This window comes from Monodelphis domestica, chromosome 7 (genome assembly GCF_027887165.1).
Source record: "Monodelphis domestica isolate mMonDom1 chromosome 7, mMonDom1.pri, whole genome shotgun sequence".
Taxonomy (NCBI): Eukaryota; Metazoa; Chordata; class Mammalia; order Didelphimorphia; family Didelphidae; genus Monodelphis; species Monodelphis domestica.
In genome coordinates, this window is record NC_077233.1 from 169,392,975 (window position 1) to 169,420,639 (window position 27,665).

At 48.1% G+C, this 27,665-nt stretch overlaps 1 protein-coding gene across 5 annotated transcripts in view; it reads right to left on the reverse strand.

Annotated features, from left to right (window-relative positions):
* CNTFR (ciliary neurotrophic factor receptor) overlaps positions 1–27,665 on the reverse strand; it is a 94,991-nt gene that overhangs the window by 17,612 nt on the left and 49,714 nt on the right. For all 5 annotated transcript variants that reach the window (XM_056805999.1, XM_007498858.2, XM_056805996.1 and 2 more), the window contains one exon: positions 18,006–18,236. In XM_056805999.1, the coding sequence (XP_056661977.1) occupies positions 18,006–18,236 (231 nt within the window). The remainder of the gene's footprint in view (positions 1–18,005; positions 18,237–27,665) is intronic.

The window sequence follows — 27,665 nt, forward strand, 5'->3', positions numbered from 1 at the left end:
GCCTCTCTGTAATTCCACTCACTGCTCCTAGTTCTGCCCTCTAGAGCCAAAAGAACACATCTAAACTCTTGTTCATATAATAGTCCTTCAAATACTTAAAGCTTACTGCCACACCGTGTCCTGCCCAGCCTGACTGAGATTCCCCCAACCATTCCTCTCAGCACCCTGGCTGCTCTCCTCTGCTAGTCCAATTTGCCAACATCCTTCCTAAAACATGGCTTCTAGAACTGAGCACAACATCCCAGATGTCTGATCTTATTCTAAGCATGATGGGTCTATTACTACAACCTAAGACAGAATGAGCTGTTTTGACTGCAATATTTTGGCTACAACGTTGGCTCAAAACAAGTTTGAAGCCCACCAAGAACCCCAGATCTTGTTCCATGCCTTTCTCTAGCCTCATTTCCCTTATCCTCTATTAGTGTGCTTTCTATCAAAAATAGAGGGAAAAGAAAAGAAGAGAAAGAGGGAGAGGAAAAGAAAGATGGGTAGAGACTGCTTAGAGAACCCGGAGTTTGAATGCTGTCTCTCTTACCAGTTGCACAACCCCAGGCAAGGAATTTAATTTCTCTAAGCCTCATTTTCCTCATCTTTAAAATGGGGATTATGATACTATAATACCTACCTCAAAAGGCAATTAAGAATCAGATGAGCTAATTATATAAAGCACTATATAAAAGCCAGCTGTCATTATCATAAAGACAAAGGAAGTGAAAGAGGGAAACTAGGGACCCAGAGCAAAAGTGGAAATGAGGTGAAAGGAGAGGGATGGGACTCCCTCTCTCTTCCGGTCTTGAATCTTGAATCAGCAGCAACTGAAGAAAGCAGGAGAGAGAACTGATTGGAGATTGTCTGTCTGATTCATGGTCAGCAACGAGAGAAAGGAGCTCTCTCCTCCAGGACTGTCCCCAAGTCCCTACCCAAATAAGAGTCTTCTGGTCTTCAAATATCCATTAAGAGAGTGCTGAGAGAACTAGCACCTCAAGTGCTAGTTTCTAAAAGGAAGGAGAAGTAACTTCCTTTCCCCTGTCTAAGAGTCGTGCAATGGCCCATATGATCTAGGCAGACGCCCTGGGGAGGTCCTTAGGTCTGCTTCTCCCTCTCCCTCCCCATCCCCATATTAAGGCAGTTGTCCATGGTAACTCACTCCTAAGCCAATACCCTTATAATGTGGACAAGCCATAATGCACTGGAACACTGGATATGAAAGTGTTGGATCTGAAATCAGGAAGGCTTGGATTCAAATTCTGGGCTGAAATTTACTAATTTTGTGACCTTGGGCCAATCAGAGCTCTCCGAGCCTCCATCTGCTCATCTAGAGAATAAGGTGGTTGGCCTTTTCAGCTCTGGATCTGGGATCCCATAACTATCCCTCCAGCTACACAGATTGCAAGATGCACGCTAATCCCGACATGCATTTACTTCAGCGTTCGGCTCTCTGGATGCGTAATTGTTCCATGCTGGAAGGGGGAATGGGAACTTTTCTTGTAGGGGCATCCGAGTCCCCAGGTCATAGGGGTGCCCAGCCTGTGGCCAACGGGTTGTGCCCATGGCTGTAGTTCCATACAAACCCTCTCTCCCCTGAGACAGCTCCCCTCTGCATGGGTAAAGCCGGAAAGGGAACCGGCTGTATCGATTGGGGAGAGGGGGGAGGGAAGAGGCCAGAGGCCTCCTTAATGGGGTTACTGGAGTTCAGCCAAGCCCCCAGCTGCGGGGGAGGAGACAGTGACGAGTCAGCCCGAAAGACAGACGGAGGGACAGAAAGAGAGGAATGGGGATGAGAGCACGGCCCCTTTCCCCCCACTCCGTTCCCAACTCCTCACCCCCAGGCACAAGATGGTGGAATTTCAAGGCAGAAGGAATCTGAGAAATCATCCAGAGCAAACCCCTCATTAGGAAACTGAGGCCCGGAGCGAGCAGAACTTGCCAAGGTCACCCAGGTAGTTAGCAGCCAAGCCGAGATTAGAACATAGGTCCTGCCTCCAACTCGGCGGTATTGGCACAGCACCACGCTGCCCTCCCTCACAGGAAATGCTGGAGAAGGTGACCTCTGCCGAGCCTCGGCAGCTCCATCTCCATCCCCCTCAGCTCGCCCCGGAGAAGGCTGGGATTCCATATACGTGCAGTCTGTCCCCCAGCCCAGACCCCTCCCCACTCCAACTGAGGGCTCCTTAAGGGCAGGGAAACCGTATCTCTCCCACCTCCCCAACCCCAGACCTGGGGCTCTTCCAGAGAAGGAGCAGTACCTCTCTCCATTCCAGAGCACAGGCTACTGGAAGGGGGGCCTGAGTTTCCCAGCCCCCCAAAATCAGGGACTCCCCGAGAGCAGGAGTTGGATGGTCCCTCTCAGACCAAGGGCTCCCCCAGGGCAGAGAGGGAGGAGAGGGAGCCCCTGGCTATAGGAGGGGAGTACAAGGGGAGGGGGAACCTGTCAGCAAAGGGTCCGTGAAGCATCCCAGACCCTGGCCAGAAACTCCAGATGTTTAATTAAAGAAAAACAACAAACCGACACAGGGGAAGCTCCTCTCTGTTCACCTGCTAAATGAAACAACGGCGGCAGCTGCTGAGGGGTTGGGGTGGGTCCCTGGGGGGGGTGGGGGTGGATACCCTGGCCCTTCCACTCCCCCTACCAGTTCATCAATCATCAGGGGCTGGGATTGGGGCCTTAAGCCAGGAGAGAGCTTTGGAAACAACCCAGGAGGGCTTCCTGGGGGAGGCAGGTCCAGGCAAGAACCCTGATGGCTGAAGCTGCTTTGGTCTCCCAAAAAAGGCTCACGTTTTCTGAGCCCATGATATTTCTCTCACAAACACAAACACCCCCCCCCCAAACCCTACTAGCGTTCACTTTGGCTCTTTTCTGCTTGCTATAACTAGGAATGTTTCCTAGGGCTCAAGCCTACTGTAATACCACCCCTCCCTCCACAGTCAGTAGAATGATTCCCCAATATATTGCCCCTAGCACTGACTACCACCCCCTCCTCCTGGCTCAAGGGCTCCCCACAGATATTCCATCCACAGGCTAATCTTGCATGTCCAAAATCCAGCAGCTTCCCCTCCAACCAGAGCGACTGCTGGCAAGTTTTTCCCCATTATGGGCCTCGGTTTCCTACTAAGGGATTTCTACTGAAGCCCTTGGGCTGGGCTCTACTCAGAGGGAAAAGGAGGGAGCAGCCTCCATCCCTCCCTCTGGGGAACTCACAGTCTGATTGAAGAGAAGGAGATTCAGGTGCAGGAAGCCATTAGAGAATAAAACAGGACAGTATGTGATCAAGGACAGAGAGTGTGTGGCTCAGATGCTAAGTGCTCGAGGGGCCAGAGAAAGGAGAGAGCCATATGGCTGCAACAGTCACGGAAGGCTTCCTGAAGGCACTAGAATCTGAGCCAGGCCTTGAAGGACAGGTAAGATTCAGAGAGGGAGGTAAAGGAGATCTCAGAGACAGAGGCAGAGGCAGAGGCAGAGGGAGAGGGGAAGCAAGTACAGGAATCAGTCTCCTGGCTCCTTCCCCACCTGGCACATCCCACCTCGGGGAAAGCAAGCTCATGAAAGAAAAAGAGATGGAGAAAGAGATAAACAGAGACAGATACCCATCCAGGACTCAGAAATGACAGGCACCCAGAGCAGAGACACAACGGAGAGAAACAAGGGTAGACATATGTGAAGACAAGGACAGGAAGAAGCAATAAGAGAGTGATGAAGAGAGACTCAGGCCAAAGGATAGAGATAGGCAGAAACACACTTGTACACACTGGGGAGCCAAGAGGAGGAGGAGGGGGTGGAGAGTGGGGGAGCCAGGGAAGAGAGGGGGAAGGGAGAGTCAGTCAGTCATAGAAGGAGAAAGGAGGAGGAGAAATGAGAGAGAGTGTGTGAATAAAGGAGAGAGAAATAAATGGAGGGGAGAGAAAATAAAGGAGAGAAGAGAGAGGAAGAGAAATAGAGAGAGAGAATAGGGGAGAGAGGAAGAGAGAGAAATAAACATAGGGGAGAGAGAATAAGGGAGAGAAGAGAGAGAAAGAGAAATATATAGAGAGAGAATAAGGGAGAGAGGAAGAGAAAGAGGAAGAGAGAGAGAAATAAAGAGAGAAATAAATGGAGACAGAGGGAGGGAGAGAGAGAAAGAAAGAAATGGGGAGAGAGTGAATGAGAGGAAGAGAAAGAAAAATAAATGGCAACAGAGGGTGGGGGGAGGGAGAGAAAGAGAGAACTTTTAATAGCAACACACACACACACTCTCACCCACTCATTCACTGCTCCCTGATCTTCCAACCTTCAGTCCATAATCCTCTACCTTCAACTCCTAGCTTTCCCCCAATTTCTGGTTTGTTTATTTTTTTAAACATCCTAGATTAACCACCTGGGAGAAGACAGATAACGGTGGTGATGACACCATCAGAAGAGGCAATCCACAAGAGCTCTCTTGGCCATATCTCAGAGGCCACCAGAGATCAGTCCATCCACCCTCCATTTACCCTTCCCTGGGTTTTCTTTGCCAATGTCCTGACCTAACTTGCTCTTTTAGATAAGCCTCAGTCACCTTCAGGGGACACCTTCTGCTATCTAACCAATAATCCCTCCTATAGATGATTAAGTTTGCTGCACCAGACCAAGGAGTCCCAAGGGCTGCAGGGCAGCAGAAAGTCTGACCAGTTGTAAACAGCTGCCTGCCTGTGGCACCCAGTTCAGCCACACCCCTCTCCCCCTCTCCGCCCCTTCCAAAAGATTCATACCCTTCAAGACTAATTGGATTCCAGGGGCTAATAAACTTAACTCCTGCCTCCCCTGGGAACACAGGCCCCCTTGTTACCTCATTAGCCACCTCCCAGGGAGCCAGTGACCCCTGGCCTTTGATTCCTGGACAGGGAGCAAACATCTGGCCTAGCTATAGGACTTATGGTCTGTCCCAGATCTCCCAAAGCCTGTGGCCCACCATGACTATGCCCCAGGGGAGAGAGGAGGTTGAGAACAGGGGCAGAGAATAGACTCCAGGAAGTCTACAAGAATAGGTTCTGATCACTAGAAACAGGAATCACGTGCAAGTCAGGGTCACTGTCCAAGATAGAAAGGAGAATGGAGATCGTCAATGAAGTTGTTGGAATATGAGCTGGGACAGAAGAAGTAATGGGACCCAAGTGTATCAATCTAAAGAGGTTTGGGGGGGGTTCTCTTGGGAAACCCCAAAGGGCAGAGAGAAGCAGAGTAGCTGCTGGGGAAAAACTTGTTAATCCTCCTCCCTAAATGAGCCTCATCCCTCCCCATCCCATCACCTTTTTACACTAAGAGAGGAGCAGCATTGGCCCCTAGTCACTCCCACTCTAGCTCTTGGCCCCTCGTTCCCTGTGGGTCTACAGGGAGTAACCAAGAACCCCCACTTCAAGTTATAGACTGTTGGAGCTGAAAGGTACCTTTAAGTTCCTCTGGTCTAGGAGTTCTTAACTTAAAGATTATGAACTTGTGATTTTATATATATATATATATATATATATATATATATATATATATATATATATATATATATATATATATATATACTATACATTTACATACACTATAGATTTATATAGGCATATGCTATGGATTTATAAATATACATAGATTTATATAGGCATATGCTATGGATTTATATACACACTATAGGTACTTTGATTTATATATATATATTATGTGTAGGTACCTACTACAGACTTACCTATACACTATATATTTATATAGGCATACACTATAAATTGATATATATTATATAAATACACATGTATATATAATATAGATAGTCACACACATATGTAACATTTTATGTGTGAGCTATGTCTCATGGATATAACATATAGTGTTATATATGAGATGTCTCATATTGGATACAATGTGATATATAGTGATAAGTATTTATGTCTCCAATATGCTCAGTGAGTTCACCTGTATTCTGTATAGTTATTCACTTATTCATTCAGCAAACATGTACTAAGTATCTGCTGCACATAAGCTATGCTTGGTGCTATGGAGATTCAGAGGGAAAGGCATTCCCTACTATTCCTCGCACTCACACACATACACATACACACATACACACACACACACTCACTCACTCACTCACTCACTCTCCCAGGCTTTTTACCCAACAGTTGTCCCAGTGGTCAGCTGCCCATTTGGAAAGGTTATTACAAATATGAGTTCTCAAGGTCCTAACAGGGTAGCCCCAAAAAGGGGACAGGGAAGAGGAGATGGGGCCCCCAAAACTCTCTGGATCACCATCACCCTTCCCTCCCCCATCTCAAAGTTCTTCTCAGTGTCTAACCACCAACCTTCATTCCTCTTTCTTCCTAACCTGACCACAATAGGAAGAAATAATGGGGTGTGTGAAGGGGAACAGTATATATATATATATATGCCCCTAATTTGTGGAGTTTAGGGGGCTTTTCTCCTCCCCTGTCCCTGGCCCCCATCCTTTCCCACCTCCCCCACCCCAGCCCCTGGGGCCAGGAATCGGTTACAAACCTCCGGCCACATGTGCTGTCTGTCAGCAGCCTGGCCACATTTTCCAGAGCAAAGGAAAGATAGGGCTGTGTGGAAAAGGTTTGTAAGGAAAGTCCTCTCAGCCCAGGTCCCCCTCCCCACCAGGAGCCAGAGAAAAGGAATATGTGGGGAGGAAGCAGCATCCTGAAAGATCTTCTATCCATTCTTTTCAGTCATCCTAACCCTATAGCAAAAAGGATATAGAGTGGATGGCAAATGGGACTTCCTAATCAAGGGGACAGGGTTGGAGGGAGGAGAGGCTGGGAGGAGGAAGGATGCACCCTGGGAAAGGCGTTTTAAGAATACCTCACAAGAAGGCAGGGGGAAGACCTCCAAAAATGAAATGATAGCTCAAGAATGGTTCTAGAAAACTTCCTACCATCCCCATTTGGAGGAGTGAAGTGAGAAGGAATGGGTGAAGACAGAATAGGAGCAGGAAGGGAAGGCTTCCTGCAGAAGTGGACATATCCCCCCATACTGTTCATTGGAAGATTTAGGGGCTGGGGAGCTGATCATAGGATGGAGTCTTGAGATTGAGGTATTGGGGGTAGGGGCAGACAGGAAGGGCTTCCTAAAAGAGAAGAAATGGCTCCCTGCCCCCTCAGACTCCTCTTTTTGGCTCCATCATAAACATTACCCAACCCCACCACATGTTGGGGCTCTGGGAAGGGGGGGTCTGGTAGGGATTTATGGTTGAAGGGAGGATCCTCACTCCTGGGAAAATTCAGAATAAAGGAAACAGGACAGATCACATCCTCCCCTTATCCCCCAGATTCCTCAGGAAATATCCCAGACTGGAAACTTGTATCGGTGTTCTTCCTCCAATGTACAGGGATGTTGCTCCCAGGTACTCCGAGTCCCAGGTAACAGGCACTGTGGATATGTACATATTTAAGTAGTCCCGTGGGTAACAGTATATGTTTGAGCATTATAAGCATGTGGCTGTGTCTACATATAATGTAAACACTTATGTGCCTCCTCTCCTGTCATGAGGAACTCCTACCAATGCAGATATATAGGCACCTGTTCTGACTTCTAGAGCTACCTGGGAAAGGTGGAAGTTTAGTAACATGCCCAGGGGTCAGCATTTGAACCCAGGGCTCCCTAAATTCTGAGACCTGTTTTCTATCCACTCCTCCTCTCTCATTATATGTGTTTACCAATGTATACATGTAATATACAGGGGGAACCCTTTAAGAACAAACTGGAGATCCCCTATCCATGCAAACATGTGCATGCATACCTACCTTGCACTGCATAGCGGACTGTGTATGTACATTTATAGGTAGGCGGGGTGAGCGTGTTTCTGTATATGTAGCACGGTCTGCCCACCCGTGGGAAACATAGCCACCTCCAAAGTATGACATGAAGAATGCCAGGAAGATCTGCTCTCCTCTTAACTACCTATCAGGGTGCTCGGGATCCTGCTGCTTTAGAGAATCTTGGATTGTCAGAGTTGGAAGGGAACTAAGATACCGTCTCCACAAATCCCTTTGAGACCTAGAGGGGAGAGTGACTTGTCCAATGCCCTACAGGGAGTTATTGACAAAGAGAGGACTAGAACCCCAACCCAGGGTTCTCTTGTTTCTGGGCTTGCTGCTGGGAGTGTTCAGCAAAGCAATTTTATCCTCACAACAATCCTGGGAGGTAGGTGCTAGGAAGGAGACTTACTTCCTTCGACCACAGAGGGCAAGATGTGGAGGGGGGCATGAGAGAGAGCCAAGGGACACCAGCCCCCTGAAAGAAGTAACCGAGTAAGGAGACTCCAGAAGAGGAAAGACAGACACGTGGTTGCAAGAGGCTAGATCAGATGACCTGAGAGGGCCCCCTGGCAGGGTGATATACCTCACAAATAATCTAGGAGCTGAGGGTGTGAACTGGAGAATCAGAGAATTGAGGGATTAGTGAAGGAGGGAGGGGGAATGATTGCTGACAGATGGAGTTAATTCTGTCCAGCTCCCCCAGTCTGACTTTGAGAGTCCTGGGGAAGGACACTCTTGCCTCCCTGATTGCACTCCCCATTCTCTCCCTCCCTGACACCACACATCTTGGAGGAATCATTTCCTGCTATCTAATTTTGGCTCCTCCCTTCCTGTCCTCTTGTCCCCTCCAGATCTTTCTTTAGCACCCCCCCTCAAGATTTTTCTTTCCCTGGGTCTTTGCTTCCCCTCCACACACTCCAGACAGGGGACACAGGTTCATGGAGACCAGGTTATTTGGGGTGCCTGGATTTGGGGTCCCTGATCTCTGTCTGACTGAGGAGAGAAATCTCCAGCCTGAGGCTCCATGTCTCCAGGGGTGCTACAACCCCCACCACCCCTACCACCTAGACAAAGGAGTTGAGTAGAAATAACACTCAGAGCAAAGGCAGAGTGTGTGCACACACATCCAGATGTCTAAACATGTGTCACTCCATGGGAAGTAGGTCTAGGTGTCTGTGCACACGAGTGTCTGAAGAGATCTGGGGGATCTGTCTGCCTGGACATGCGGTGTAGGGCTGGAGAGAGGGGGTGACCCCCTCCTGGCCTCATGTCTGGCCCTGCAGCAGGAGAAACACAAAGCAGAGATCAAGGTTTTCCCAGGGACCAAGATCTGGGGGAGAGGGAGGCTTCCTGGATCCCCTAAGGGAAAGTCACCCTCTCTGGGTAACTACCTGGGCTACTTTCCTGGGGATGGTGGGCAGAAAAGGATGACCCACGGAGGTCACTCCAGGCCCTGAGATTCTGAGGGCATTGCAGGGGGGAGGGGTGTCATATCAGAGATGAGAGCAAGTTGGTGAGGCTGGGAGTTTTCCCTTTCATGTGGATGAAGGAATGCCAAGCCATATGCCAGGGGTCAAGTTACCCATGGCAGGGATGCAAGGGGCGGAGGTAGGATGGGGGGGGGGAATGTTGGCAGCTTGGGCCCTGGACACCCAGGCACTGGGGGAGGGGATTCAGCATGGGCAGTTCACAGTCACCCAAACACCAAAGATGTTCCTCCAGCGACTACAGGCAACTCCTTGTCTCATGCTCCTGAACCCCTGTCATACATCCAGCTCTCCAAGAAAAGTGCTGTGGGCTTTCCCACCCACTGCTCACCTGGGTCCTTTATTTGGAGAGGGGAAAAGCCACCAGGACCAGGAGTATTTCCCTTTTCTCCCAGACTCCATGCCCCTAGCCACTTCACAGACCACCCAGTAAAATGAGGCATGAGCAGGGAAGAGGGAGGAACCCAAGACAATCTCCTGAGCCAGCCTCAGGTATCCTGGATGGAGGTAGAGGCAGAATATCTGGGTTTGAAACCCAGTTGTGGCCGGAGGCATATTTCATCTCTGAGCCTCAGTTTTCTTTGGTGTTAAATAAAAGAACTAAACTAAATGATCCCTAAGATTTCTTCCAGCTCTAAGTCTATGACCCTATGAAACAGAGAAGAGGTGACTCACAGGACAGCAGTTCAACACTGCTGTTAGATTCAGGAGAGAGTTCAATTCTCACCTCCTCCAGGAAGCCCTCAGAGACTTCAGTGGAAAGCTAAGAAGGTCCTGTCTGAATTTGGATTTCATGCACTAAGATGACATTCCCTTGGTTAGAGAGAGAAAGACTCAATTATGAAGAATCTCAAGAAGACTTTGGGGGGGGGGACATTGGGATGGGGTCAAGAAGACCAGGGGTGAGGAAGAAGGGGAGGGAGGAGGACACAGGAAGTATGGTTATAAGAACTTTGGGTGGGGCAGAGGGAGTGATTCCACATGCGAGGGCCTAGGGGGAGAGGACAAAGTGGCCAGCACTGGCAGGGGCCCCAGTCAGAGAGGAAATTCCTTCCGGGGAGGTTGGGATGAGGAGCCTAGCTTTGTACATCCCGGCAGAGGTTGGGAGGGAGGGAGGGAGGCAGGGAGACGGGAGGTTCCACCAAGGCGGCGACAACAGCAGCAATAATAATAATGCAGAAGGAACGTAGAACAGGGAAGGCTCAAGATGGGGGAGTCTTGGACCTCTCCCCTAGCTCTACCTAGGAACTGCTTTGTTCCACTTAACGTCTCCATGTCAGAAGAGGACTTGGGGGCCCCTCTCAGGCCAGGGATTCTCCAAGGGCAGGGCTGTGTCTATCTCATAACTAGAATAACTGGCATTTGGAACCTTGAGGTCTCCAAAGTGCTTTCCACATATCACTTCCTATGAGGCAGGTCCAAGGGTGATTATCCACATTTCATGGACATGGAGTGGTTCAGATCAGAGAATTAATAACTTGGCCACTCAGATGGTAATAGTCAAAGGGGCACCTGGATCTCCCTGCCTCCAGGTCCATTACAGGTCTCCCTGTATCCAAGTGAAAGCCACTAGCCACACTATACTGCCATTGGAGGCAGTTAGCATAGACAGGGCTCCTGCACCCCAATGTGGGACTGGGACCCCAGCTCAGACGGAAGCTTCCCAAGGTTTGGGATATTCAAAGCAGAGGGGGACCCAGAAACTCTCTCTTCTTCCTTAGCCTCCTAAGCCATCTGGGCTCCCAGATTCCCCAGTTCTCTTCCCAGATCGGTGTCTGTCTTCACCACTATAGATGCTCTGAGATCTGAAACTAATTTTTTCCCAGATCTGTTTTTCTACCTGTCGACAAGCTATGTGAGAGGGGAGCATGAAGAACCAGAAAGTATGGCTGGTTCTCTAGTCTACACCCAGAGAAAGAAGAGCAAGGTTGAGGATAAGAATAATTATTTTAAAATCAAAACAAAACATAGAGAAGGAGAGCCAAGTGGCTCAGTGGATAGAATGCTAGGTCTGGAGTTTGGAACTCCTGGGTTCAAATCTGGCTTTAGTCACTTCCTAGCTGTGTTACCTTGGACAAGTCACCTAATTCCCATTGCCTAATCCTTACTACTCTTCTGTCTTAGAACTGATCATTCAACAGGAAGGATTTTTTAAAAATAATAAAAGTTTAAAAACATGGAGAATCAAAATCCACTGGTATCTGGACATGGGAGGAAGGACAGAGTTTTCAGAGAGGATTGTAATCAGAATGATAGGTCTGAGGTCAGGATGCTAATAAGCCTCTCAGAACACATGCTTTGGGGACTAGAAGTTAAATCTGGACTGAGGTTAAAGTTCTAGGGAAAGACACCCAGAGGGAGTTCTTAACTCCCTTCTGCCCTGTTCTCCTTCCCCACCACACACTCACACACATATTTAACATAGCAGATAACAGAAAGGTGGCTCCAAACACTCATCTGGGATTAAATAAATATGACCCCACCCAGCCCCACACACATATGCTCACTCTCTAGAGTCCCTTCTGCATGCTTCAGCCAAGATTTAGCCTAGGACCAGGGGAAACAGAGAAAGAAACTGAACCTGCCCTGAGTCTCCAGACCAGCACCCACAACCTCAAGACATGGGGATCCCTCCCTCCCCCATCTGTCAAATAGGAAGGGGGCTGGGATAGGCTGAGTTTTCAGACTAAGGCAAGCTTGGACCCTCTGAAGAGCTCCTGATACCTCTCCACTCCTCAGCAGACAAGGGTTCTTTTTTACTCCACTTTGGAGGCGGTTTAGTCTGATCTTTCCCCTCTCTACCCTACCCTCTGCCTAAAATCTTCCCATCAGTGGAAGGGAGCCCGTCCCGGTGCCCCTCACTCACCCCATGATGCAGCTCATTCCACTTTGGGACAGCTCTAACTGTTAGGAAGTTTTTCTTTATATCAAGCTTAATTCTGTTTCTCTGAAATCTCTGCCCATTTCTCTTTCCTTCTGCCCTGTGGAGTCAAGCAGAACAAGACTAATCTGTTCTCTTCTGACCCAGGCTGACCCAGGACTCGAGGCCAACATTACATGGGCTGGGGAAACTCACCAATCAGGAAGTGCAGCTTAGCTCCGAGGGACCCAAAACACCCAGAGGCCCCCCAGACCAGGCCTGCCCAGAGGGCTGGGGTCACACCTTCCTTCTCAGACGGGGCTTGAGGCTAGGGACCATGTGTCTCTGATTTGGGGGCAAGAGCAGGCTGAGCAGAGGGTAGTCGGGAGAAAGGATGGGCCTGCTCCAGGGGAGGAGGGGGATGGCCAGCAGAGCTGTCTGGCCCTGGGGCCCCAGGGCTGGGAACAGGGCTTGGGTTTCCTCTCTGACAGGGACCAGGTTTCTCAGAGGGAAAGAAGGAAAGAAAAACAAAAAAAAAGGAAGAAAAAGAGCCACTCTGTGCAGCTGGAGTCCAGCTGAGGAGTAGAGGCCCCCCTCCCAGGCGGGGGGATAGGGGGGAGTGATGAGGGAGAGAAGGCAAGCGTGAGAGTTGGAGAGTGTCAGTGTGGAAGGTTTGTGCGCAGCGGTGTATATGCGATGGTGTACGCCTGTGTGCTGGTGCGACAACCATAAATAGATGTGTTAATGAGTGTGTCTATCGGTACAGGAAGAGCTTGTCTGGGAAGATGCATGAGTGTGTGTGCATGTGAGCGCACTCCCGTGTTCTTACACGGGTCTGTGAGGGGGGATGCGTGTGCCCCTGTCTGGAGAGGGACCCCATGGGTAGGGGGTTTGACTACCTGGGTGCCCACCTCTGAGTGAGGGTGAGCACACACTCGTGTGAGTGTGTGTGTGTGTGTGTGTGTGTGTGTGTGTGTGTGTGTGTGTAGCTCCCTGGAGGGGTTTGTTTGTTTTGCTCCTAATTCAGTTGTTTTTCCATGCCCTTTCCCACCAAACCGCATGCTTTTTCCTTTCATCTCGCCAGCAGGCCAGGGATGGGAGCCCACAGCACGAACGTCCTAATGGGGCAGGGGTTGGGGGGGCCGGGTGTATGTGAGGGAAAGCCCATACATAGCCACTCAGGCTCTCCAAACACCCAATTTCCAGGCTGGCCCAGAGCGATTCTGCCTGCTAAACACAGCCCACCTCGTCCCCCCAGCCCCCGAGGTCCGGCTTCCCCAAACAAGCTTCTACTCTACGCTCCCTGGCTCAAAGAGCTGGCCCTGGGATCAAGGCCAAAGTCCTCAGCCTGGCATTCCAGGCCTTCCACAAACTGGCCCCAAACTATCTCTGCAGCCTTATCTCCCACTGCCTCCCCTCCGCCTTGGCCAGGGCTCTTCCGTTCTCCACCCGCCGCGTGCCTCCCATTCGTGCCTCTCCCTAACCTGGAACTCTTTCCCTTTGGCTTCTCTGGGTGGCCGTCACTTCTTCCTAGATGTCTTCCCTAACTGTCCCTACCCAGTTGTTCACTCCATGGCTCCATGGCCCCTCAGCAAGTGTACTTGTGTTCACTAGGACCTGTGTCTGCATCTCTGTGCTCGTCTGTCTCTTCAAACTCTACACAGATGCTCAAGATCTTGCCTATTATACGTACCTTCCTTCAAAATAATATTCTCAGGGGTGGGCAGGTGGCTCAGTGGATTGAGAGCCAAGCCTGGAGTTGGGAGGTCCTGGGTTCAAATCTGATCTCAGAGTTTGTCCTAGTTGTGTGGAGTCACTCACCCTCCATTGCTCCGTACCCTTTTCTGCCTTGAAACCAATAAGTAGTTCAGTTGTGTGACTCTTTGTGAGTCTATGGACCATACTCACTATGAGTTTTCTTGGCAAAGATACTGGACTGGTTTGCCATTTCCTTCTCCAGTAGATTAAGACAAACAGGGGTTAAATGACTTGCCTAGGGCCACATGACTAGTAAACATCTGAGGCTAGTTTGAACCCAGGTCTTCTAGAATCCAAGCCCAGTATCTATGCACTGAGTCATTAGCTGCCTCCTAAGCAAACAGAGGTTAATGACTTGCCCAAGGTCACACAGCTAATAAGTGTCAGAGGCTGGATTTGAACCCCAGTCAGTGCTCTATCTGCTGAGCCATCTAGCTGCCCCAAGAGGTCTTCTAGTCCAACCCATAGGAATCTTTTCTACAACATCCACAGGAACAACATGCCCCATCCAGCCTCTGCCCAGAGATGTTCAGAGCTGTACAACTCAATAAACAATGATTTGCAAAAATCCAAGTTATAGACGATGCTCTCTATCTCTAGCACAATACAGAGGCAGCCTTTGGAGTCAGGAACCCCCCGAGTTCAAATTTTGAACTCAAACATACTGACTGTGTGACCCTGGGCAACTCACCCTCTTGGTGCCTGGGCACCTCTCAAAGGCCATAGGTTGAAGAGAAGATGCCAACCTGCATCAGCAGAATTATTTCCTTGGCTGAGATTCTCCGTACAGAGAATGCAAGGGTCCTACTCACCATGACTGCCAGATCAATAAGCCTTCTCCTGTCATTCTCTGACAGCTTTAAGGTCCCTGCTCAGAAACATGGGCTAACTCCCTAGGGTCTAACCAGCAAAACTAAACGCTTTCACTTGGCATTCGAGAGCTCCATGAAATGGTCCGAACCTACCTTGGCAGCCTTATCTCCCATTGCTGGTAAACTGGATTCCTCAGTATGCTGGATTCCTTTCCCTCCCCACCCTTATCCTGGGTACATTTCTCATCCGTACCCCCCACACACACACACTCCTCCCAGCTTGTTTCAGTCTTACTCCTCTCTCATTCCAGTGCAGGTCCAACCTCCAAAAAAGTCTCCCTAACTACAGAGACCTCCCTACCCTATCCATTACAGAACTGGAATCTATGCCACCCACTCTGACTTTTCTAAAGCCCTTACCTTCTAGGTATCACTTCTAAGACAGAAGAGCAGTAAGGGCTAGGCGATAGGGGTTAAGTGACGTCCAGGGTTGCACCACCAGGAAGTGTCGGAGGCCAAAACTGAACCCAGGACCTCCCAACTCCAGGCCTGGAGCTCTACCCACTGTGCTGCCCCCACTCTGACTTCTGATCACCAAGCGTCTTTCTCCGTTTCCTGTGTGTATTTTATGTCTAACTAGACTACGACTTGATGAGGGCAGGGGCTGTGTTTCTTGTCTCTGTATCCTACCTAACACCAAGTCTTCCATAGAGAAGATGCTCAGGAATAAGCCCAGGCAATTCTCAAGGCTGCTATAAGTTGCAGGTGAGGGACAAACTGCAATTGTGAAGGGAGCTTCTGCATTGGGACTTCCCTTATAGGAAGAAATCACAGTGTTCCCCTGCCCCAAATATAATTTTTAAAAAATAATATCCTTGTCTCCAGGAGTATGTCAGCCTGGCAACATTTTTTTTTCATGTTGTCCCCTTGGTACAAGGTACTCAGAGACCTTTGTGACAATGGAGGGTTTTTTAATTTACAGGGAAGTGAGGATATTTGAGCTGGACCTGTGATTTCACTGGTGTAGTGAGTCAATGAATATTTATTAACTACCTACCTTGTTGCCAGGCACTGTGCCAAGGGCTGAGGATGCAGAGCAAAGCAAGGCAGTCCTGCCTTCAAGAGGTTCATAATCTAATGATATAGGACATTCCTAGTGAAACAAACAACCCAACCAAAAAAAGCCTTCTACCAATGGAAATGAGCACATTTTCTGCAATTTACAATCCTATCAAATTGCCTGGGATAGGACTGATCGGATGATAAGCATTTATTAAGTGATTGTGCCAGGCAGAAGTAGCTAGGTAGCTCAGTGGATGAAACACTGGGCCTGAAGTCAGGAAGACCTCAGTTCAAATCCATCCTCAGACACAAACTGTGTTATTCAGGGCAAGTCCCTTAACCCACTAGAGAAGGAAATGACAAGCACTCCAGAAAGTCCATGGACAGTATTGAGGTGCTACAATCTATGTAGCTCCATATAATCCCATAAATCCATATAAACCCACCTGAACAACAAATGTATCAGTTACCATGCCAAGCATAGAGAGTTGCATCCAGTTTTCTGGTCAGTATTTATCAGAGGTGAGACTTGAACCAAAGTTTTCCTATTCCCAGTTTTATCCTCTAGGCCACACAGCCTCTCAGTTGTGGGCTAGGACTATCTAATGGTCCAGCTCACACATCCTGTCTCCTCCAGAAGAGAAGCTCCATCTTCTCAGTTGTGTGTGTGTGAGAGAGAGAGAAACAGAGGGATACAGAAAGGAGAAAGAGTCAGAAAGAACATCAAAGGGCAAAAGTGCTAATTTTTCCATTTTCTCTTATTCAAACTCTCTTCTTTCCTCAATCCAATAGTTTCTAAGGCATTCACTCACCACCAAGGCATCTTAGAATTCTCCTCAGTCTTCACTCTACCCCACTAGCTTCTTGGACCACTTGCTTGGTTGCCCAGTCTTTATTCCACCTCTTACAACTGCCTCAGTGCCAGACTCTGGTAATAAAAGTGTCCATTCTCAGGGGCAGCTAAGTGGATGAGTGGATAGAGTGCTCCACCTGGACTTGAAGAAACCTGGGTTCAAATGTGACTTCAGACATTTCCTATCTGTGTGTCCCTGAGCAAATCACAAAATCCCCATTGTCCAGCCCTTGCTTTTCTGTCTTACAATTGATACTAAAATAAAAAGTAAGGCTTAAAAAAATCCTCCACTTGGGGAGAAGGGAAGAACTCTGGGCTGGGGTCAATGACTTTTAGGCAAGTATGTGCAGAGAGAGAGTATCCACACCCACAAACTGGGATGGGGCAGCAAGGAAAGGATGCAGAACCATATTCCTCCCCCAGAAGCTACAGCCAGTTATAAAAGGGGGTGGGGGAAGCTCGACTCTGAATTACATTAAACTACAGGCAATTACATTCATTTCTGCTCCAATGCCCTTGTCTGATTAGACCTGAGCAGCCCCAGTCTCATTAGTTCAGCCTCTATCAGTGTATCTGTGTGGTCATTGGTCCTGCTGGCTTCAAAGTCTTGTCTCCCACCTCTAAACCTCCTCCCAGAGCTCCCTAGGATAAAGGCATATAACATACACGCTCACAATCGCTGCCACGGACGCACAACCCAGACAGGATCACACACAGCCACACAATCCCTGCCACATTCACACAAAGACCAGACAACCCACCCCTCCTGCATTCACACCCACACCAGGACAGCTGCCACTCCCACACTCTCAGCCCAGGGGGATAATTCTCAGATTACCTGCATTTCACCTTAATTACTGTTTATGGAAGCCCCTGCCAGGATTTCTGCCTGAAATCTCTGACACCCCTTCCGCCACCTCCCTCAGACCTTCACACAAGATTCTATTGTCCCTACTCCTTGAGAGAATCTAGAGGGATCCTGCCCGATAGTGTCACAGTCGATTCACAGTGATATGAGGGCAGAGAATGCTAACTTAGGAGGAACTGACTGTCTTACCGACTCAAGGGGAAAATTGACGATTGTCCCTAAAATATCCCATCCTGCACCAGTCACCAGATGTTTTTGGATTACTGGTTCCCTGTGGTGACGGCTCTTGCAGGAGATAAGAACTGAATGAAGAAACAACCAGAGCTGAGGCAAAGATTTTAGGATTAGAGATTCTGGCGTAGACTTTAGATGACCTACTCCAACTCACGCACTTTACATATGAGAATCAAAGTCATTGCCCAGGTGTAACACAGTCAAGAGTCAAGGATCAAAGTCACCACCCACTAGCCAGCTAACAAGCTCAGTCTCAGTTACATGATCCTGTTCACTTGGATCTGGTCAGGGGTCATGTACTCACTGCCCACGTGCAGCAGGGCCTGGTAATGCAGGTGCCAGGAGGAGCCCTGGTAGCAGGCATAGTGACCACTGTGGCTAAGGTCCAGGCCCTCAAGGACCAGCTGGGAGCCATTAAGGTGAGCAGCCTCCAGGTCTGTCCCATTGACCCTCCAGGTGACCGCTGTGTCCCAGGCTGCTGTCCCACAGGGAAGGGTCACGTCTGAGCCCAGGCGTTCGTACAGCACATGAGTATCTGGAAAGAAAAGATGACAGGTCATCCCAGACATCCCAGCCTTATCCAAGGTAGTTTTAGCGCCCAGGAATTGGGCCCCACTCCCATCTTTGATTATTTCCACTGCCCAAACCCAAATCTATGAAAGTCTAGATGTTTGTTGTATGTGAAAGGCTTTGTGATTATGTATACTTTGGTCTTTCAGGAACAATCACTAATCACGCTAATAGCTCAGTTTCTTCACTTAAAAACAGCCCTCCTCCCCCAGCTCTAGTAGCTCAGGGAATCTGGTGTCTGAGACTAGAAATACAAACTAGACTATATAATGTAGACTAGAAATAGCAACTCAAGTTCTTCCTTCACGGATTGACCCCGACAAATGATCCCAAACCAGATGCTGTCCCTAGTCCTGATCCCAGATAGGGTCTCTACTCCAAACTTGACAGGGGCTCTCACATTGACTGATCCTGACCCTGACACCAAAATCAATGGAGTCACTTCCTTTTATTTTGGGATTTCTTACTTGATATTATTTCAGGAAGATGTCTATAAAGACAGAATGATGCTGAAGTCCCAGATAATTCACAGATTACTAAGCAAGAGTTAATGATATACACTCTTGGACTCGGACACCTTCATCACTCACACACTCACACACACTTACACTTACACATACACACACACACACACACACACACACACACACACATTCTCTCACTTACATGCTCTCTCAAGTTTTATTCCTCTCTGGGCCTCAGACCCAGGAAACCCCAGACAAGCTTTAATTCTGACTCAATGTCCAATAGGTAATTCCCTGTTATCTGTATCCCCAGGTCCCCAATATCCCTTGTGCCCTCAGTATCCTCATTGTTTTGCCCTCACATTCCATTCTTTTTGGCCTGCAAATTAGTCTTCCATATTCTACCCAACCCCCACAATCCTGAACACAGAGCAGGGTCTAGACAACAGCGGCATGGGCAGGAACTATGGGCAGAACAGTTGGAGCCTGGAGACAGATCACTGTGCAGCTGTCACCTGGTGTCGGGAATCGAACCCTGGCCAGGAAGGCTTGAGGAGGGGAGAGAAGGCACTCAGGCCTGTCAGCTCACCTGCCCCAGGGGAGGGGGCCTGTCAGAGCCAAAACCAACACCCTCCTCCTCCCCCCAGCCCTGAGCAACCAAGGCGTGACTGAGCTGAAGAACAAGGGAGCACCTGTCAGAGAGAGAGAGAGAGAGAAATAGAGTATGCATGAGACAGAGATGGGGGGAAAGGGGGGCTAGAGAAATGTGTAGAGAGATACAGAGAAACGGAGAGGGAGGTAGGAGGAAACAGACAAAGAGAAAACGGTTAGAGAGTGAGAAAGATATGGGAGTATGGAAAGAGGGTAAAAGGGAGAGGCACATAGTTGAGAAAAGGAATGGGGAGGTCTCCTGTTATCCATCCAAGGTCACAGTGATGACCTCCCCTTAAAGGATTCTTCCAAAGCTCCAGGACAGGGCATGGTCCACCAGAGCACATCATTCCTTTCACTTGCCCTTGTCTCTTTTCCCCTGTGACATCAGACCTAGGAAAGACCTTCCTATGTTTAAGATGGTTGAGGAACAAGCTCAGCTAAAAACAGAGAGGCATAGACAAGCTTTGGGCAGGTAGTTTCCATGCCAGGTATAGATTCCTAGCTTATCTATGCAAATCTTTCCTTTACAAAGTCCAGTTTAGGTGCTACTTTCTCCAGGAAGATTTCCCTGATTTCTCTGAATTACCTCCCCTGGAGAGTTCTCTCTCCTCAAAATCTTCCACTATGAGACCTCTCCTAAGCCCCTGATCTTTTATTCTAATCTACTCTATCACAATTTATGCATCTATCTCAACCCTTTACTAGAATTTAGGCTCTTTGAGGACAGAGAATTTTTTTTTCATATTTGTATCTTCATGGACCAACACCATGCTTGGCATATTAGGAGGGAGAGAGGGATGAATTGGACCTGTGATTTCATTGGTGGGAGAAATTCCTGGAGTGGAAACTCCTTGCACTGTTGCAAATCTGCAACTCACCTATTATATATATTCTTAGAGGAGGGATTCTTAACCACTTTTGTTTCTTGGACCCTTCTGGCAATCTAGTGAGGCCTATGGACCCCTTTTCAGAATAATGGTTTTAAATGACTAAAATAAAATATATAGGATTATAAATGAAACTAATTATGTTAAAAATAATTATTAAAATATTCTTAAGAATTCTTAACCCGAAGTTGAGCGTTCTTGTCTTAGAGATTTCCCTGGGGTCACTAAGAGATTAGGTGACTCACACATGGGCACATAACTAGCATGTGTCAGAGACACCTCCCTGATTCCAAGGCCTAACCTCTCTGCAGTTCCATAGTTCCCCCTTTGATCTTATGCTTCAACAATAGATATTTAGTGAATGACTCTAAATTCCCTCAGCCCAAAGGAACTTTCTATCACCACACCACAAGCTTCCAAATGGTTCTCCCTGAATTAGAAGAATGGAATGAAAGTCATTAAGTGTCTACTAAGCCACCTTGTGTGCCTAACCCCATGCTGGCTGCACTGTGGGGATTGATGCCAGAGAAGAAAAAGACCAGGGATATGCCTTTGGAGAGCTCAGAACCTGGTTAGGGAGATAAGACTCATGTGCAGGAGATCCAAAAGAATACAGGAGAGTATGTGCTCAAAGAGAAGTATGTGGATAGGATTCCAAGCAGAAGGAAATCAGAAATGGAGCAGATCAGCATGTGGCCAGAGACAGCCCCTCCGGAGGGGGTAGGATTTGAACAGGTGGGATTCAAAGATGTCTGGGAGGTGGATTGTCACAGACGAGGGTGGGGATGCAGAGTAGGAGCATAGATGGAGGCAGGAGCAAAGCTGGACAATTCAGGGACTACTGAGAGGTGTAGTTTGTGACTGCAACAAGGGCTTATAGAGAGGAGGGGGGAGAAGTTAGATTGGTATGGTGGGACTAGAAGAAGGTAAGGGTACTACCTTCTTTTTATTCCATCTCTCCCCATAGCAACCAAGATCCAATGCTCTACCCACTGGAAAGGGTCAGGATAGGGTAGGGGGGAATAATGATAAATGGACAGAGACATCAATCTGTTCATTTAGCTCTCCTCTGCCTCTATGACCCTGCCCTAAAGCTAGCTCTTGCTCTCTCTGGGAATAGGGGTTGGTGGGGTGGGAGGGGAAAGCTAGCGATGAAACCAACATCCTTCCCTCCAGTCACCTTCAAGCCAATATCAAAGAACCCTGACACATGCAACTCTGCTCAACGTACTGTCCAGCATCCAGTGAAGTTCTTCATGTATTGAATTCCCTCGTGTTCATGGGCGACACCTCCTCACATGCACGTGTATTCGATGGCATTAGCCCTCACAAAGAGCAGCCATTTCCCCCCACCTGCACAAGGATGCCTATATGCACCCCCTTTCCAAGGAAATAACCTCAGGTCACAGCAGGAATAGTGGAAGTTAGACTGAGAAAGATTTTCTGGCCTCAAAGTGGACAGCAGGACAGATGGGGGTGGCTGTAATTATATTTAGCTGAAACATTCTCTCCAGAGAAGAGGCCTGAACTCCCAACTGCTCCTCCCTTCCAGGGTTATATATGTCTTCAGCAGGGAAGAGTGAACACAGGGGATAGGGGGAAAAAAAGCAAGGGAGCAATTTGATCAGGGAAGATAACAAGAACATCGATCCACCAAAAGTTTCACTCACTCCCAGATGCACCCACTGATTAGTTCCCAATAAGCAGGACAGACAAATAGAGGAATGGATGGGTGCCTCACTCTCTGCCCCATTCTACTCCTCAGTAGAATAGTCAAAAGGATGGGGTGACAGACAGATGGACATCTCCTTTAAAGAGACAGATGGATAAATAGACAAAAGGACTCCAATCAATAGCTGTCGAGTGATTAGGTGGGCCTGTACCTAAAGCCTGAGCCTCTGAAGGTTTCTTATTAAGGCTCCTGCTCATTATTTCCCTGTCAGGAGAACAGACCTGCTGGGGGGGGGGGGGTGCGGTTCCTGTTAACAAGCCAATTAAGGCCAGGCCTAGTCTATCCTCAAAGAGTCTTAATTACACTTGTTAACGAAGGGCCTCCAATCCTTTGGAGGAGTGGAGGGCTGGGAGCCCCACCCCCTCAGTCATCACAGGACTTAGTATCTGGACTTGGGTCATATTAATGGGGGGCAGATAGTAGCACAGAAGATACAGAACCAGGCCTGGAGCCAGGAAGACCCAAGTTCAAATTTGGCCTCATACTTCTAGTTGTGTGACCCTGGGCAAGTCACTTAATCCTGTTTGCCTCCATCTCTCATTTGTAAAATGATCTGGAGAAGGAAATGAAAAACTACTGCAGTATCTTTGCCAAGAAAACCCCAAATGGAGTCACAGTCAAATAACTGAAATGACTGAACAATAAAACAATATTTTTTTAAAATGTTCTCTTAAAATCCATACTAAGTATTGGTTCCAAGGCAGAAGAGGGGTAAGGGCTAGGCAAGGGGGGTTAAGTGACTTGTCCTAGAGCACATAGCTAGGAAATAACTGAGGCCATATTTGAACCAAGGCCTGGCTCTCTATCCACTGAACTACCCAACTGCCCCACAACAAAATAACATTTTAAATGGGCCCCCTCCCCATTCACCACCCACTTCCCCCTTAGTTCCTATCAATAACATTTCTAAGTCAAAGGAGATAGGGCAGGGTTGGGGATACGGTTCCCATATCCAGACCTTAGAGAAGACACTCACATCCAACTTTTGAAGAAATTTTGACTTACTAAATTCCAACAAATTCCCCTGTAACATCCTCAAAATCTCAATGTGGGGAGCTGGGAGTCTCTGGAGGTTGGAGGTTACCCCTGACCCCATCACTGATTGGTCTGACTCTATGAAGCATAGTGGATAGAGAGCACTGAACTCAGAGCCAGGAAGACCAGAATTCAAACAAAGACTTCAGACACCCACTAGCTATGTGACCTTGGACAAACTGCTTAATCTCTGCCTCAGTTTCCTGAACTATAAAATAGGGATAATACCTAGCTGAGAGTTGTGAGGATCAAATGCAATAAAATTTATAAAGTGATTAGCACAGTGTCTAGCACATAGTAGGCATTTAACAAATGTTTGTTCTTTTCTCCTCCTCTCCCCTCGAGTCCTTGGATGAATTGGACACTTTCATTTGACTGCTAGCAAGGTAGGGTAGGAAACAGCAATGGAATTGGGAGTGAGAACACCTTATAAATCCTATCTATGATACTTTCTTGTGTAACCTGGGAAAAACCACTTTATAACTCTGAGTTTCACCATTCCCATCTGTTAAAGTTAGGAGTTAACTAGATTCCCTTTCAAATCTCTTCTAGCACTACATTCTGTGATTTTGTGAGATTGAATTCCTGTCTATATAGCCAGGGACAGAAAGAGTTTGGGAAGAGGGGAGAAGGTATGGCCAGTGGGAAAGAGGAGTCTCCCCCACCTGCCTGTCAGTCTTTACACCCAAGATCCAACCATTCCATGTCTCCCATCCCCCTTTGATCCCTTTTCCTGGGAGGCAGACAAGACAGATGAATGGCAGAAACAGAACAGATACAGTGGAATAGACCCCAGGAAGCCAGCCTTAAACACAGATGTGAAACTCTCCTTGGCCCCCACCATCTCTCCTCTCTTCCTCAGAGATCCAATGACTAGAAGCAAAGATCTCTGCTTCTCCCTTCCTGACTCTGAATGTTGTCCCACCCCCTTGGATTCTCACCCTCCATCAGGGCTGGGCAAGGAACCCAACTCCAATTCCCTAGAATCCTGTTTCTAGAATGTGGAACTTTAAGAAAACTTTCCAAAGGACCCTCCTTTTTTCTTCCCCCACCCCCACCCCCAGAGACCTCCTGAGGCCCAGGCAGCATCTCCGGTCCATCCAGCTGCATGAGAAGGAGACGTAAGAACTGACCGCCTAGTGAGACCACTGAGTCAGTAAGTCATTTAAAAAAATCACAATGAAATAATGCCATAATATGAAAACAACACAGTCCAACAATGCCAGGACAACACTGAGGCATGGATGGTGATGGCACAATAACACAACAACAAAAGAGTAACTTTAACAAGGAATATTGATACCACAATGGCAGGGAGGCTACACAATAGCCATGAGAATGAAAATGATACAAGAGGAAAGAAAAAGTAGTATCTAAATTATATTTGGGAAGGATAGATATCTTCTTTTTTAAACCCTTACCTTTTGACTTAGAAGAAATACTTTGTATCTGTGCCAAGAAGAAAAGCAGAAAGGGCTAGGCAATGGAGATTAAGTAATTTGCCCAGGGTTACATAGCTAAGAAGTAACTGAGGACTTTGAACCCAGGACCTCCAGTTTCTAGGTCTGGCTCTCAATCCATTGAGTCACCTTGATACTTTCTTTCATCTCCTCAATACTTTCACCCACCTTGTCCTGTTCTCATATCTCCTTTAGCTCTTGAAAACTTTTGTCCATTTTATAAGTTAAATCAATACAGGGAAAAGGCACCGTATCTGTGTGTGTGTGTGTGTGTGTGTGTGTGTGTGTGTGTGTGTGTGTGAGAGAGAGAGAGAGAGAGAGAGAGGCATTGTGGAGTTAAAGATGAGAGAATATGGGGTGGGATGATAAGAGGTCTGGAGATATAGGAGGGAGTCTGTGAAAATGCCGTTAGGGGACAATGACGCTGAGGGCATGGCAGGAAAACAAGGAGGGGTGAAACAGTAGGGAATTGGTGAAATTGGCATTGGTGAGGGGCTAAGTGAGGTAGGGGGGACAGATCGGGAGAATGGCTGAGTAGGTTCAGGATAGGGAGTCAGTCAAACTGACATTGGTAGGGGAGACAGAGAGGCTGAGGGCACAGAGGATTAGAAAGCTGTGACACTATGACAAAGCCTTTGAAGGAATCAGTTGTGAAAAGATTGATATCAGGGGCAGCTCAGTAGCTCAGTGGATTGAGATCCAGTCCTAGAGACTAGAGGTCCTGGGATCTAATATAACCTCAGATACTTCCCAGCTGTGTGACCCTGAGCAAGTCACTTGACCCCCATTGCCTAGCTGTTACCACTCTTCTGCCTTGGAGCCAATACACAGTATTGACTCCAAGATGGAAGGTAAGGGTTTAAAAAAAAAAGATTGCTATCTGGGGAGGGGGAGAGAGAGACAGAAGATGGGGTCATATAAACAAAGGGAACAAGGAGAGAAAGGGGCTGAGCAGACACCATCCACAATTTCATCTGAAACAATGGTTGGCACACACAATTAAACATGAAGTCACATACACAACCTCCCAAAGCTGGAGTCACAGCCACACTAAGAGTTAAAATATTCACACAGTGACAGCAGTCACACTACTGGGAGAATTCAACTGAGCCTAACCCTGAAGACTAGCTCAACATGGGCTCATTGCCTAGTTCTACTCACTTAGGACCAACAGTGACTTGAATACGGGAACTCACATTCCAAGCCATCAGGTAGGGCAGAACATATCTAGAGCGGAGCTGGACTGAACACTCTGTTCCTAGGTATGGATCTATGTATGTGTTGGGGCTATGAAAGGAGGGAGAAGGAAGGGAGGGAGGGCTATTTTCAGTGTACCTGAGGAGGAGACCACTCTTTTTTTGCTTTTCCTGTTTAAGAAGTACTTCTCTTTGTCTTCTGTTTAGGGAAGACATGGTGAGTCTTTGAGTAGACCCAGTCTAAAGGAGAACTTCAAGAGAAGAGGTTGCTTCAAGGAGAGATCTCCCTGGTGACTACATCCTGTTGTTTTTCAAAGAATATCTTTTGTCCCATTCTATAGTCGGGAACTATGGCTTCTCTAGCTCTGGAGACCAGACTTAAGGAGATCTAACCTGTAGCTACCCAGTGCCACCTGCCAGGATAAACCTACCAAAGAACAGCCCAATCTGAATCACCCTACCACTCTGTCCTATTTCCAGCCCTGCCTCCATCCCCTTTTCCCTAAGCACCCCCCCCCCCTCTTGAACTATGCAGGGAAACAAGCATCCTTTAAAATATGCAAGTGGTGACAAGCTATACCTCACACTGGTAGAGAGAGGAGGGGAAACAGATTACCATAGTCAGTTGTCCAGACTTCAGAGAAGTTCAGCCCCAGAGAGAGACTCTCCCAACTATGTGGTTTATGGAAGGGGACTGGTTGCAGGGAGATGAAATTCTAGAGAATTCCATTTGCCTTTGATCCTTTTGACACTTTGGCATTTTTCCCAGAAAGAGCACCAGACTGGAAACCTGGACCTAGGTTCTGGTTCTGACTCTAACTCTATTTACTGACACCTTAACCAGTCTCTGCACTCCCTTAGACCTCAGATTCCTCATCTGTTAAATGAGGATAGAACTCTAAGGTAGATAGATGCCTTTCAGCCCCAAGGCTTCCCATATGCCTGGAGAAGAGATGGAGAGATCAGCCCTCATTGGTTCTAACTCTTCTGACTACAGCTACCCATCCCCTCAATTCAATACCCCAAGTCAGGTGAAGAAGAGGGTGAGGAAAACTATGATGGGTTCCAGAATCTTAAAAAGGAGGTGGGGGAGGAATGCCTTTGTAACTGAGCCCAAGATACAGGGGAGGAGGTTAGGCAGGCAGGCCGAAGAGTCTAAAGCATGGTAGAGGAGCTGAGGGTTAGGAGGCCCAAGGTTCAAGCTGGATTTCTGATCCATCCCCTGGGCTGCCTAAGGAAATGAGTTGAGGCCTCTGTGGGCCTCCCCAGCCACTGGCCGTCATCACATCTCAGCAACAGCCCATCCATCTCATCTGACTCTCAGCACCACCTGCCACCCCCTCCTCAGGGCTCCATGCTATGGGAAAAAGGAACTGGGGCAATAGTTAAGAGAAGCCCCTCATCTAGGGGGTTCCCAAGCACAACCTCTGAGAAAGACCCTGATCTAAGGGGGGGGGGGACTGACCACAACCCAGGAAGTAGATCCTCCCTAATAAGAAGGGAGTGACAGCCTAGAGGAAGCTCCCAGACACAAGGACAAGTGGTCCTTGCCCTCAGATACAAAGAATTGCAAGCACAAAGCCCAAGAGACTCAGGTTCACACACTCTCCTGCCCGACCCCCCCCTCAGAAATATATATGCTTACAGTCACAGTCATATCTCTACTCAGACCAACACAACCACAAATACATTTATTTACATGGCTACCATTCAACCCAGAATCAGTATATTTTTGGCAAATCAGCTGGAGCCCAGAAGAAGGAAGTACAGAAGAGAGAACCAGGCCTCTGCCCTACTAGCAGAGGGCAGAAGGAGACATCCCTCTAAATCTCCCTCTTAATCTCTTTCTGTGCCTTTTTCTCTTTCTCTTCTCCCCAACTCTCCCTGATTCCTGAAAGCTCTTGCCTGTGACCTTGCTCTCTGTTTATCTCCCCTTCCTCCATCTTCCTTCTACAAGGCTCTCTCA